This window comes from Bos grunniens, chromosome 1, assembly GCF_055505025.1.
Source record: "Bos grunniens cultivar Pamir isolate PY7600 chromosome 1, Bosgru_T2T1.0, whole genome shotgun sequence".
Taxonomy (NCBI): Eukaryota; Metazoa; Chordata; class Mammalia; order Artiodactyla; family Bovidae; genus Bos; species Bos grunniens.
In genome coordinates, this window is record NC_141165.1 from 27,130,722 (window position 1) to 27,145,140 (window position 14,419).

At 35.5% G+C, this 14,419-nt stretch overlaps 1 protein-coding gene across 5 annotated transcripts in view; it reads right to left on the reverse strand.

Moving 5' to 3' along the window:
• PIK3CB (phosphatidylinositol-4,5-bisphosphate 3-kinase catalytic subunit beta) overlaps nt 1–14,419 on the reverse strand; it is a 178,951-nt gene that overhangs the window by 36,377 nt on the left and 128,155 nt on the right. For all 5 annotated transcript variants that reach the window (XR_015148968.1, XM_086361989.1, XM_086362070.1 and 2 more), the window contains 3 exons: nt 11,679–11,867; nt 5,114–5,235; nt 2,110–2,253 (listed from right to left, as the gene is read on the reverse strand). Coding sequence is in view for 4 of the 5 variants with exons in the window: in XM_086361989.1 (XP_086218115.1) it covers nt 2,110–2,253; nt 5,114–5,235; nt 11,679–11,867 (455 nt within the window). In the remaining variant the exon portion in view is untranslated. The remainder of the gene's footprint in view (nt 1–2,109; nt 2,254–5,113; nt 5,236–11,678; nt 11,868–14,419) is intronic.

The following is a 14,419-nucleotide window of genomic DNA, read 5'->3' on the forward strand; positions in this document are numbered from 1 at the left end:
TTCAGGTCCCCAAATGAAAATACTTTTTAATGAAATTAACTGATGATGCTTATCAAAGAAAGGAAGATCATATCACATATACAGTCACTGGTTGGATGCTAACCTTTTAATTCTTTAAACACTGTAGTTTGAAAAGAAATGTGATATTAACATTAGTTAATGGTTTATTCCATGAAATCTGAAGTTTTTACATCTTGTTTTTTGGAGTGAAATGATAATATTACCAATTTATAGACAATTAAGATGATGGTGATTGCAGCCATGAAATTAAAAGACACTTAGTCCTTGGAAGGAAAGCTATGACCCGCCTACATAGCATATTAAAAAGCAGAGACATAACTTTGCCAAAAAAGGTCCATCTAGTCAAGGCTATGGTTTTTCCAGTAGTCATGTATGGATGTGAGAGTTGGACGGTGAAGAAAGCTGAGCGCTGAAGAATTGATGCTTTTGAAGTGTGGTGTTGGAGAAGACTCCTAAGAGTCCCATGGACTGCAAGGAGTCCCATGGACTGCAAGGAGATCCAACCAGTCCATTCTAAAGGAGATCAGTCCTGGGATTTCTTTGGAAGGAATGATGCTGAAGCTGAAACTCAGTACTTTGGCCACCTCACGCAAAGAGTTGACTCATTGGAAAAGACTCTGATGCTGGGAGGGATTGGGGGCAGAAGGAAAAGGGGACGACAGAGGATGAGATGGCTGGATGGCATCACCGACTCGATGGACGTGAGTCCGAGTGAACTCTGGGAGTTGGTGATGGACAGGGAGGCCTGGCGTGCTGCGATACATGGGGTTGCAAAGAGTCGGACACAACTGAGCGACTGAACTGAACTGAACTGAAGATGAAATAGATCTGACTCATATCACACAATTAACAAATCTCTCAATTGACTTCTATTTGATATTTTTTCTCATTTAAAGAATGGTAAACACATTTGAAAGGAAGGAATAGCTTACTCTGTTATTCATTTGAGGATTTAAAAATAAGAAGATTGAACTAGATGAGAAAGAAGGTAAGTTAAAACGTTAATAATAAAGAAATCAAGATTCATAACTATAACCCCTAAAATTACATCAAAATACTATACAGCTTATTTTCTTTAAGAAGCTAAGCCAAAGAGGAGAAAAGTTATCTTTCTGTTACTGATTAGCTTCAAAAACACGAAGTCCAGGTGGAAAAAAATCACAAATGTCTGAGTAGAGTCAGAAACAAAGAACTGACAATTTTCCTAGGAAACAAAAGATCTTTAGCTCTCTTTCTCAATTTTACTCCCATATAAACTGGTTTACTAACACTGATATATTTCTGAAAATGACCTTGTCAATAAAGAAGCTAAAAATAAAGTTGCTGATATAGGAAAACCTAAAATCTTTTGTGTGTGTGTGTGTGTGTATACATACATAATTTTATTTATTTTTTGGCTGCCTTGGGTCTATGTTGCTGGATGGGCTTTTCTCCAGTTGTGGTGCATTGGTTTCTCATTGTGGTGGCTTCCTTGGTTTCAGACCTCGAGTTCTAGGGCACACGCACTTCAGTAGCTGCTACTCCCAGGCTCTACAGCACAGGCTCAATAACTATAGTGTACGGGTTTAGTTGCTCCACGGTGTGTCGGATCTTCTTCTATCAGGGACTGAACCTGTGTCTCTTTCGTTGGCAGGTGGATTCTTTACCTCTGAGCCACCAGGGAATTCCTAAAATCTTTACTTACACAATAGTAGCAATGATGATACAACTATCCACAACCTTTTGTAGGAATAAGTAAGTCTATTTCTTAATCCAAATATGTCAACACAGTAAGTATACTTTACTGGAAAACAGCAATACTTATAACCATCAGTAGTAGTAATAAAAATTACTATGATGAAAAGTTATTAATTACAGTTAAAAATCAAGGAGGCATAGAGGGACACTTATTTATCTGAGTTACATTGCCAAATCATGAAAATTGAGAATCTGGGTATTGAGAAATAGGAGAAGACACCAGGAAAGCATAAATGTTATGGATGACTCAGAAACAAAGCAGCTGGACTGTTCTGCTAAACGTCCTATATTATGTTGATTAATACTCACAAAAGCATATGGTGGACTCAATTTGAAATATAAAAGACTTACCTGAGGTGCCAAAATAAAAACTGCCCTATCCTCCGATTAGCAAGTGCTCTTTCTAGTAGGAATCTAGACAAGGCACAATCAAGAAAAGGCTCATATTTTAAAACTTGCACCAACTGTAAAAGATATTGAGAGAGTTCTTCATCACTGAAAGAAACAAAACACAGAGTAAGTCACTCAACAATCAGAGCTGGAAAAAGACCCCTCTTACTTATAAAACTTCAAATACTAACTTTGAAACAGTGGTTCTTTTGGGTCAAGCCTGTTGCATGCTTATATTCACTTTCATGACTATAATAACACAAAATAAGCTGAGGATTTCGGTGGACAGAAGAGTATATGAAAAGGAGCAAAGAACAGCTATATGGGGCACTTTGAGTAAGTTAACGAGGTTGATACAAATGATGACTGTATTTACAATCAGCCCAGAGTTATAATAAAAATAGTTTTCTGATCATGCTGAAGAAGTTTACATACTCACTCAATCAGTTTTTTTAAATACAAATTCCATCAGTACTTCAGCAACTTAATTTTCCTTTCCTATCAAAGGGTTAAGTAATTTTTGATCCCAGATAATGAACGAACAATTAAAATTTTCAAATACTTTGAAGAATAAAGAGTACATTTATAAGTTGGAAGGACTCAAGGAATTAACAAAACACTATAATTAAATGAGCTGAATTAATTAAGATTGTGGCTCTCTATTTTGTATCTATCTCCAAACCATTCACATGTAAACAGTCTCATTAGAGGCAATTCCTGTAGTCAGGTTAAGATATGTTATCTCAAGGCCTCTACTTGGTGACTAGTCTTGGACAATAAACGGTTAAGAATGTAGTCTAAATCAGATGTGGAACCTAAATCTAGAACATCATTCATCTGAAAAAAAACCAAAAACACCTCACAAGCAGAAAATTTAACAGAGGAAGACACATTAGAATTACCTATATGGAACATGAGATCACAGCAATCTCTGCCTAGGGGTCAATATATTTGAAAACAACAATTGGCTCATTCCAAGGAGGTGGCAGGTAGCCTGCCCCTCAGGTATCCAATGCAAACTTAGGGAGGCTGAGGAACAATGGGGAGCCTCATTTATAAAAACTATCTATACAACAATTTTAAGCTTACTGTAAAATCCATGCCCATTATAAAACCTATAAATAGTGTGACAGAAGTATAGAAGGGGCTTCCTCTTTCCTAATACTTAAAAAGACATCTCATAAACATACCTGAAAAAATATTTTGTATAATTTGCTTTGAATATCACACAATTTAAAACATAAATGATTTATTTTAAAAAGAAAAAAAAATCACTATATCCTTAATTTTCTGAGAAGTTTTGCTTTTTAAATAATCATACAGAGACTTCCCTGGTGGTCCAGTGGTTAAGATTCTGGACTGCCAATGCAGGAGGTGCAGGTCTGACCCTTGGTCTGAGAACTAAGATCCCACATGCTGTGCGTCACAGCCAAAAGAAAAAAAAAAAAAAAGCAAACCATACAGTATAACCCCTCCTTTTGAGGCTAGAAGGAAAATGGAAAAAATTTTAAATGCTCATTGTCTGAGATTGTCTCAGAAATGATATTTTATCAAATAAATCCCACAGATTCTCACACATGTATTACCCTAAAGGGACTATACAAACATGTTCACTGCATTGTTAATAATGGGAAATTTTGAGAAATCTAAAATGGTCTTCAATAGAGAAATGGAGAAATGTAATAAATATCTATGACAGAATATTACACACTAGTGGAAGGAATAAACTACATTTATACATACCAGGAGAAGACTACCCTCAAAAACATAATTTTGATAAAGGAAAAAAAAACTATGTAAAACAATATATATGTGACAAGACACATTTATGTAATTTTTAAATGTACAATATTACCTCATACCTATACTGTATAGATATATAAAACTGATAAAAACAGAAAAATGATGTATAGAAAATACACACCAAATTTGTGTTAACAGTTGTCTCTGAGAAGTGAAAGTAATCAGGACTAAATAAGCAAACTATGAAGACTCCAACTGTAATGTTAATTGCTTAAAAAATACTTAAAAGTAAAAACTTTAAAAATACAAATTAAGAAATTAATATTTCTTAGTTCTGGGTAGTGGACAGAAAAGAGTTAATAGAATAGCAAGCAAGATTGCTATCCTTTGAAAAAGTAAGCATACAAGGTTAGCCCTTGGCTGGCATCTGGGAATGTAGACAGGGAAGGCTTCTCACCACCCTAACAAATAAGACTAGGTCACTGCTTAAACTGTTCTGCAAACAGTACTGCTTATGCCCAACACCCATTTTCATTCTGGGAGTCTAGGATGTGGGAATATGCTAAACAGAGGTACTTAAATGACTAGGTCTTAATAAAAATCAAACTAATGAACAAACAAACTACAACCAAGTCTCTAACAAGCTTTCTGGTAGATAGTATTCAGGCATGCTGTCACGAATTGTTGCTGGGGGAATTAAGTGTAGTCAGTGTGACTCCTTTTGGAAAGAACTCTTAGAAGCATCTCTCTGGTTTCCTCTGGATTCTGCCCCATGAATTTTTCCTTTGCCAATTCTGCTCTGTATTCTTTTGCTATAATAAATCTTAGCCAAGAGTCATGGAACTGGAGAGTGATCTTGGGGACCACCAGAAGCAGTTTTTGATTGTTTTTTTGTTATAGAGAGGGGACTTCCCTAATGGTTCAGTGGTTAAGATACCATGTTTCCACTGCAGGGGTGTGGGTTTAATCCTTGGTCAGGGATCTAAGATACTATACGCCATGTGGTATGGCCAAAAAGAAAAACATCTGTATCGTGTGTGTGTGTGTGTTGGATAGGAGAGACTTGAGAGTATGAGAGAATAATAGGGAGGAAGAGAACAAATGCTTTGAACGGAATCATTCCTAGCCTGTTCCTTTCTTACAGAACATTCAAGCAGATCTCAACTTCTCTTCTCACCCACAAGTTATTCCTTGACCCCAAAAAGCCTCCTGCAGGAGATACCTCATCTGTTGCAGGCAGCCCACAGCATATTCTCGCACATACTGATCTGGATAGTTGAAATCTAGAAGCTCAAGGGCCTCCCGGGGGGGCAGTTTAGGCCAAATCTGAAGCAGTGCTTGAAGCTGTTTAAAAGTTGAAAGGAAAAAAAAGATTACTTTTCTCTCCTATAACTTCTGAACCACTTATCCGTTTTTTCTTGGTACACAGGAACAGAGATGGTCAAAAGAAAGGAGAAGTATACGTGCAATTACTAAGGCCTCAAAAATCTATTATTGCTAATACAGGTTAACAAAAGATGGTCTCTGCTGAGGTATTCTATAGGTAAGCAGGCAAAAAAGTGATTATATACTTAGCTAGAAGTAGAATGATACACTGAATATATGAATTCTACAATCATTAACCATTACATTTTTTTTTAAAAAAGGAAATAAAGGCAGGGCAAGAGGAGAGGAGAAGGTGAGAGGAAGGGGAGGAGAGAGAAATGACTAAGAAATACTTAAAGGCCTTTGAGAGAGACTAAAGAGGGAGGGATGTATGTATACCTATAGCTGATTCACCTTGTTGTACAGAAATCAACACAACACTGTAAAGCAAATATCCTCCAATTAAAAATAAATTTTTTTAAAAAGAAATACTTAAAAAAATAAAATAAAAAATAAAAAGAAATACTTAAAATTCAAATTACAAATATAAGCTGAAAAAGTACATTAATATATCAACATAAAATTATCTTGAGAGAGTTTAACAGAGTTTATATCTATCAGTTTATAAAACTTTATTGACTAGAATACATTTAAATCCTTTAAATCATAGTAAGTTACCCACAGGAAATAAACAGTACCTAGTTTATTAAATACAGCCAGTTTCCCACTTACAGATGCCACTTAGAAATTATCAAGACATAGGATAAGAAAGCATCCCATGGGGGGATGACTTGGGATTACCCATGAAGGTTGGGTTCAGATGGACATGGAAACCTAAGTTCCAGAAAACCCAAATTTCTAGAAAGGATTTCATCTGCCTCCCAACAGAATGAGTGAGACTCATCAGAGTTGATTTCCTTTTATGAAGGGCTGATATTGGAAAGAGTCCCTTCCTCTTCATGATTTTGGTATCTTTATAGCTTACATTCTTATTGCAGAAGGAAGTGGGAAGAAAAGTGGTTATGGAGGAGAATGAAACACTTTTTTGACAATTATGAGTTGTGGCTGTCCACAGCTCAACCCTATCTGACAAAGTCTTATTCCTTAATTTCTAATTTATGTCGCTGGGTTTTCTTAGGTATTACTTAAACAGCACTGACATCAAGATCAAGGAAGAAGCACAAAATGTATGCAAGACCAGAGATACAAGAATACGGCAAATAGATGGCAATGGCTGAAGGCTTCTCTCAATTGCACGTTCAACCTCAAAGTCGTGTTGCAGGAGGTGGCCTGTGGAACCTGCTGTCTGCCTTGTCATTTGTCATTTGAGCATTTGTGAGAAACTTGGGCTTTGACAATTACATAAAAATAATTTAAATTTATTGTTTTAATTATGAAAATTACAAAACTTCTCATTAATTTCTCAAGTGCCCAAAAAAAGTCAACATCTAAATGAGTAACTAGTAGTTAAGGTATTTTCTCATACAAAACAAATTTAAAATTTAAGTTAAAGCAAAGGAGCAAAGGAAAGATATAAGCATCTGAATGCAGAGTTTCAAAGAATAGCAAGAAGAGATAAGAAAGCCTTCCTCAGTGATCAATGCAAAGAAACAGAGGAAAACAACAGAATGGGAAAGACTAGAGATCTCTTCAAGAAAATCAGAGATACTAAGGGAATATTTCATGCAAAGATGGGCTCGATAAAGGACAGAAATGGTATGGACCTAACAGAAGCAGAAGACATTAAAGAAGAGATGGCAAGAATACACAGAAGAACTGTACAAAAAAGATCTTCACGACCCAGATAACCACGATGGTGTGATCACTGACCTAGAGCCAGACATCCTGGAATGTCAAGTCAAGTGGGTCTTAGAAAGCATCACTACAAACAAAGCTAGTGGAAGTGATGGAATTCCAGTTGAGGTCTTTCAAATCCTGAAAGATGATGCTGTAAAAGTGCTGCACTCAATATGCCAGCAAATTTGCAAAACTCAGCAGTAGCCACAGGACTGGAAAAGGTCAGTTTTCATTCCAATCCCAAAGAAAGGCAATGCCAGAGAATGCTCAAACTACCGCATAATTGTACTCATCTCACACGCTAGTAAAGTAATGCTCAAAATTCTCCAAGCCAGGCTTCAGCAATACGTGAACTGTGAACTTCCAGATGTTCAAGCTGGTTTTAGAAAAGGCAGAGGAACCAGAGATCAAATTGCCAAATCCGCTGGATCATGGAAAAAGTGGGAGAGTTCCAGAAAAACATCTATTTCTGCTTTCTTGACGATGCCAAAGCCTTTGACTCTGTGGATCACAATCAACTGTGGAAAATTCTGAAAGGATGGGAATACCAGACCACCTGATCTGCCTCTTGAGAAATTTGTATGCAGGTCAGGAAGCAACAGTTAGAACTGGACATGGAACAACAGACTGGTTCCAAATAGGAAAAGGGCTATGTCAAGGGTGTATACTGTCACCCTGCTTATTTAACTTATATACAGAGTACATCATGAGAAACGGTGAGCTGGAAGAAACACAAGCTGGAATCAAGATTGCTGGGAGAAATATCAATAACCTCAGATATGCAGATGACACCACCCTTATGGCAGAAAATGAAGAGGAACTAAAAAGCCTCTTGATGATAGTGAAAGTAGAGAGTGAAAAAGTTGGCTTAAAGCTCAACATTCAGAAAACGAAGATCATGGCATCTGGTCCCATCACTTCATGGGAAATAGATGGGGAAAAAGTGGAAACAGTGGCAGACTTTATTTTTGGGGGCTCCAAAATCACTGCAGATGGTGACTGCAGCCATGAAATTAAAAGACGCTTACTCCTTGGAAGGAAAGTTATGACCGACCTAGACAGCATATTGAAAAGCAGAGACATTACTTTGCCAACAAAGGTCCATCTAGTCAAGGCTATGGTTTTTCCTGTGGTCATGTATGGATGTGAGAGTTGGACTGTGAAGAAGGCTGAGCGCCGAAGAACTGATGCTTTTGAAGTGTGGTGTTGGAGAAGACTCTTGAGAGTCCCTTGGACTACAAGGAGATCCAACCAGTCCATTCTGAAGGAGATCAGCCCTGGGATTTCTTTGCAAGGAATGATGCTAAAGCTGAAACTCCAATACTTTGGCCACCTCAAGCGAAGAGTTGACTCACTGGAAAAGACTGATGCTGGGAGGGATTGGGGGCAGGAGGAGAAGGGGATGACAGAGGATGAGAGGGCTGGATGGCATCACTGACTCGATGGACGTGAGTTTGAGTGAACTCTAGGAGTTGGTGATGGAAAGGGAGGCCTGGTGTGCTGCGATTCATAGGGTTGCAAAGAGTCAGACACGACTGAGCAACTGAAATGAACTCAACTGAATGATAATTTATAAAAAATTAACTTTAAATTGCTTTGCATTAGAAAAAATAACCCTTTTGAGTAAATTTTAGAGGTTGATTACATTACTATTATTAATATACATTTACATAAATTACTAACTTGGATATGAAATGTGATACTCTGCAATTTACATAATAAATTATATCAAACTTATTCAACAAATAGAGTGAAATGTTAATTTTTACATTTTAACTTTTACCTTAAATCTTGATTCAATTATTCTTAAACTACTGAAGAAAATGATTACCTCTTATACTTGTTCTTTTAATGTATACAGTACGTGCATGCATACAGTACATAGGCAGACTTACATACACTTACCTGTGGTATCGAAATCCCATGGGGATAGGGCTATTAAGGGAAAATTATGTAAAAATGCTCCTCAGGAGTGTAATAATGAAAAAAGATTGAGGAATACTGGTTTAATGATATGAAACGCCTACCTAATCCCAGGTTTTATCACACAATTCCTCCAAAACTCTAATGGACCAGTACTCCTTATATAGGTAAGGGGGATCGTTTTCTAAGGAACTGACACAATAGTTTAAAAAAACTCCTAGCATCCCCAGTTAACACATGGAATACACTGCTCCACAAACACAATACTGGGATAGATAATGTTATATAATAACAGAGGTTCAACTGGTATTGAAAATAGCCCTACTACTAAAAAGTAATTCTTTTAGTATGTTATTTATAATTATTAAATTGAAATATAAACATTAAATTACACTCATCACTTCAGTTTAATGAAAGCTATGGAAGCAAATAGGGAAGGCAAATCTGACTTAGCCAAATAAATAGTGAAATTAGTGTCACTATTTTCACTGTTTTTCACTATAAATAGTGCAATTAACATGTAATTAATTGCTCATCTCCTGCAGAGACAACTGAATTAATTTCACTATTTATATGGCTATTGAAATCCCTTCTGCAGTATGCTAAAGGAATACTTTCCTGTGGATTAATGGGAGGCTAATCTTTTATAGAATTTTCACCCATGGCTTATACCTTCAGAATCACAGTACAAATCTGCACCAGGTTCTGACTCTCTACTTCTCTTAGGCAGTCAATTTTTAAAAAATTTTTATTTATTCACTTATTTATTTTTGACTGCACTGGGTCTTAGTTGCTGCACAAGTACTTTCTCTAGTTTTGGCGAGCAGGGGCTACTCTCTAGTTGTAGGGCATGGGCTCTAGGGCATGTGAGCTTCAGTACTTAACGACTCGCAGGCACTAGAGAGCACAGGCTCAGTAGCTATGAATGGGCTCAGCTGACCCATGGCATGTAGAATCTTGCCGGCCCAGGTATCAAACCCATGTCCCCTACATCATCAGGTGGATTCTTAACCACTTGAACACTAGGGAAGTTTAGTAATCAATTTATTGAAAATATGGTTTATATTCTCTTCTACCAGTTCAGTGTAACTGGCAATGGTATAGGACTGGGGAGGTGCCAAAACACACTATTTTTTATTCTGTTGCTCTTCCTTTCTAGACTACTAAAAGGGTGGCTTAGGATCATGAAATTCATGTCTTCCTGTACTTGCTTATACATGTTTAGGTTTTTCTATTAGAGTATCCAGTTACACTACTGACTTTTTCTACACAATGGAGGAAATTAAGTTGTATCTGAAAACAACAAATTTCAGATTCACTCATGGAAATGAGACAAGTATACTAAACTCTTCAGTATAAAAATCTGTGTCCCTGGGTTTCAAATAAAAAAATACTAAGCTTGGACTCTCTTACTCTATTTTCTTACAGATAAAATACAAAACCTCTTTTTCAGATAACTTAAAGAGTATAGTAAGAATTTTTTTTCTATTCTAATCTATACAAAATAATAAAATGATGCATTTCTTGGCTAGGCACTTAGAAATGAATGCCAATCATGAGAAGCAGGCAAATGTGCCAACTAAAAAATTCTTATATCTTACATTCAACCATTATGGGGGTTCACAGAAAACTAACCTTGAATTTAAAGAAATAACTGGTTAGATGACAACTATATCGGAATAATTAAAATCTAGCTTTAAAAAAAAGATATCCTGACAAAAATAGCTCCTTTTCAAAGTAAGTAATGGTCATGTGGCCTAACTGTATCAACACTTCAAATAAGGCACATCATATAATTTTGTAACATGATTCCAAAAAAAACTGTTAGACACTAGGAATAAACTCAAAAGAAATCCTTTCTAAACTTAATTTGAGAAATAAAACAATAAAGTAAAGATTTTAAAAATACAAGATTAAAAGAAATATGTATTTCTCAACTAAATTTAACTCATTATAGATTTAACAAAACAAGAAAAAATTTTAAAGACCAACTGAATTTAAGTAAGTAAGGTGAATAAATGCAGTTCTCTTAATATACCAAATGTATTCATTCTGATTAAAAAATCATTTCAAGAAATTTTCTGGAGAACTTTGATAACCAAATGAATTTCGTAATGCCACTGTTTTTTCATACGTTCTTAAAAACAAAATCAAGTAGCTAAAATTTGGTGGCTTCTTCTGTACCCGAATTTTTTTCCCCTTTTCTCTATACTGCATAAAGGCAAATGTCATCAACACTGCCCAACTTTAAATAAATAATAAAACTGATGTTTTATATCATTTATGATATAAAATGTTAACTTCTAAAAATAGAGGTTAATTTCAAACAATACATATGCATTTTAGACATTCATTGCAAAGGGTCTTAAGATGAAAACCTACAAGTTCATTGATAAAGCTGGTAAAAGTAACCCAGGATCTACCATATGCTGGTGGAAATTATGGATGATTATTCCAAGACCTAAGTTTTAATTATCTTTAGTAAAGGACATAGAAAACCTATTCAGAATTTGGGATTTTGAAATCTTAAAACTTTCTGGACTACCATTTAGATCAGAAGGTCTAAGAGTTTAAAACCTGTAAACTTCTACAGAAAATTATACAACCTATAGAAACATACCTTTGTAGGAAAGGACAATTTACATGAAATCAATAAAGTAATATAACCACCAAATGGAGTTACAAAAATGATCTCTTGTTACCTGAGCAACATCCTCAAGTTTATTCCACTTGATCGACAGCAGCAATTTCGGCAACGCGTGTGGGAAATTCTCTCTGCAGTCTTGTCGCAAAGTCCAAATAAGATCCATTTCATTCTCACACAGTTGAGACAAAGGATCCCTGTCCAAGATTTCTTTCAGTACAGCAAGAAACTTCTTTCCACCTCGACTCTAAGAGAGCAAAATTACTCGTTAGAAAACTAAATCGTGTAAACATCGCAAAGAGTCGGACACGACTGAGCGACTGAACTGAACTGAACTGAACTGAAACCTTGAACACAGGGGTTAGGGGCACCAACTCCCAAGCAGCAGAAAATCCCTAAATCCGTGCATTTAACCAAACCACGAATAATGTGGTACTGTAGAATGTGTATATTAAAAAAAATTCACTTGATCTGCACAGCTCAAACCCGTGATGTTCAAGGGTTAATTATACCAGGAATTTTTAAAATAATTAATGAACTTTAAAATGTGAGATACAATCTAATTCATTAAAAACTTGGAGCTTCCTTTAAAAGTTTTATTAAGCTGAGTATTAAATTTGTAAACTAAAGATGAAGGAAAAATTATTTTTAGTTTTTTAAAAGAAAGAATTAAAAAGAATCCTCTTTTAAAGTCCGTGTACAAACACTAGGTGGCAGAATTGCAATTTGGATTAAAAAGAAGACATATTTGAACTGAGTTTCTCATCTTTTGAAATTTTTAATTGCTATTAAAAAAAAAAACAAAATCAAAGATGAACCAAATATATGAAGTTTTTTTAGAAAAAAGTAATGGGTGCCTTCTTAGCTCTGAGGCACTAAACCATTTAGATTAAGAATTGAATCTTGGCTAAAATCAAACATTAAAAAAAAATCAGTTATCCCATTTTCTTTCCTAATCCTTTTAAGAATATATTAAAATAAAGAAAATGGACCACACTGTTTATTCAATCCAGACTCTGAATTAAGACTAACATGAAAGAAAGAGATACAAAATTTCCCAAATATAAAGAAAAACTATAAAATTTAGGCAAAAATGTATCTCCGTTACCCCACCCCCTCAAAAAATCTACAGAACTATCTGATAAGACTGTGTAAGGAGTTATTAATATATTCTATTACTATGCTATTTGGTACTCGAAATTACTTTAGCTGGGATTTCATATCAACATTAAACTGAATAAATCAAACTACTAACTTTCTAAAGTACTGAGATTCAAAATAGTATATGTATATGTTAAAAAGAATTAGGATAACATAATTGCCCATAGACAAAATCTGAAACAGTCAACCAAACCACCATTGGAACCAATAAGCAATTACACCAAGTGTGGGATACAAGGTTAATACATAAAAGTAAATCATCTTCTTATGTATTAGCAATACACAAGTGGAATTTGAAATTAAACAACACAATACCATTTACATTATTACCCCAAAATAAGTCAACAGGTATAAAGTTAACAAAATAAATACAAGATCTATATACAGAAAACTACAGAACTCTGATGAAAGCTATCAAAGAATTAAATAAATGGAGTTATATTCTATGTTCATGGATAAGAAGACTCAATACTGTCAGTTTTCCTCAACTTAATATCAATAGATTCAATTCAAACCCAATTAAAATCTCAGTAAGCTATTATGTGGCTATCAAAAAACTGATTCTAAAGTTTATATGGAAAGGCAAAAGACTCAGAAGAGTCAACACGTTATCAAAGAAGAAAGAACAAGGTTAAGGTCAACATGACCCTTAGGGTCAACATGACTTAGGTAAAAATAAATGTGAAATGCAAAACTATAAAACTTCTAGAAGAAAAAAGGAGAAAATCTAAATGACCTTGGGTTTGGTGATAACTTTAAACATATAACACCAAATGTATGATCCATCACTCAAAAGAATTGATAAGCTAAATTTCCATGAAATTTTAAATTATCTGCTCTCCAAAAGAAGCTGTCAATGGAATGAAAACACAATCCACAGACAGGGGGAAAATATGTGCACATATCTTAAAATAAAGGACTGGTATCCAAAGTATACAAAGAACTCTTAAAACTCAACAGCAAGAAAACAAACAATAGACAAGAATACAGATCAAAGACCTGAACAGATACCTCATCAAATAATAAATGCAGATGGTAAAATATATACATATATATAAGGAAATCAGTTCTGAATATTTATTGGAAGGACTGATGCTGAAGCTGAAACTCCAGTACTTTGGCCACCTGATGCAAAGAACTGACGAACTGGAAAAGACCCTGATGCTAGGAAAGATTGAAGGCAGGAGGAGAAGGGGATGACAGAGAATGGTTGGATGGCATCAACGACTCTATAGATATCAGTTTGAGCAAGCTCCAGGTGTTGAAGATGGACCAGGAAGCCCGGTGTGCTGCAGTCCATGGGGTCACGAAGAGTCAGACACAACTGAGCGACTGAACTGAACTGATATATGAAAAGATGTTTAACATCACATGTCAACATGGAAATGAAAATTAAAGCAAAAATGAAATATGACTACATACCTATTGCTACTGCTACTGCTAAGTCACTTCAGTCGTGTCTGACTCTGTGGGACCCCATAGATGGCAGCCCACCAGGCTCCCCCATCCCTGAGATTCTTCAGGCAAGAACACTGGAGTGGGCTGCCATTTCCTTCTCCAATGCATGAAAGTGAAAATTGAAAGTGAAGTCGCTCAGTTGTGTCCAACTCTTAGTGACCTCATGGACTGCAGCCTACC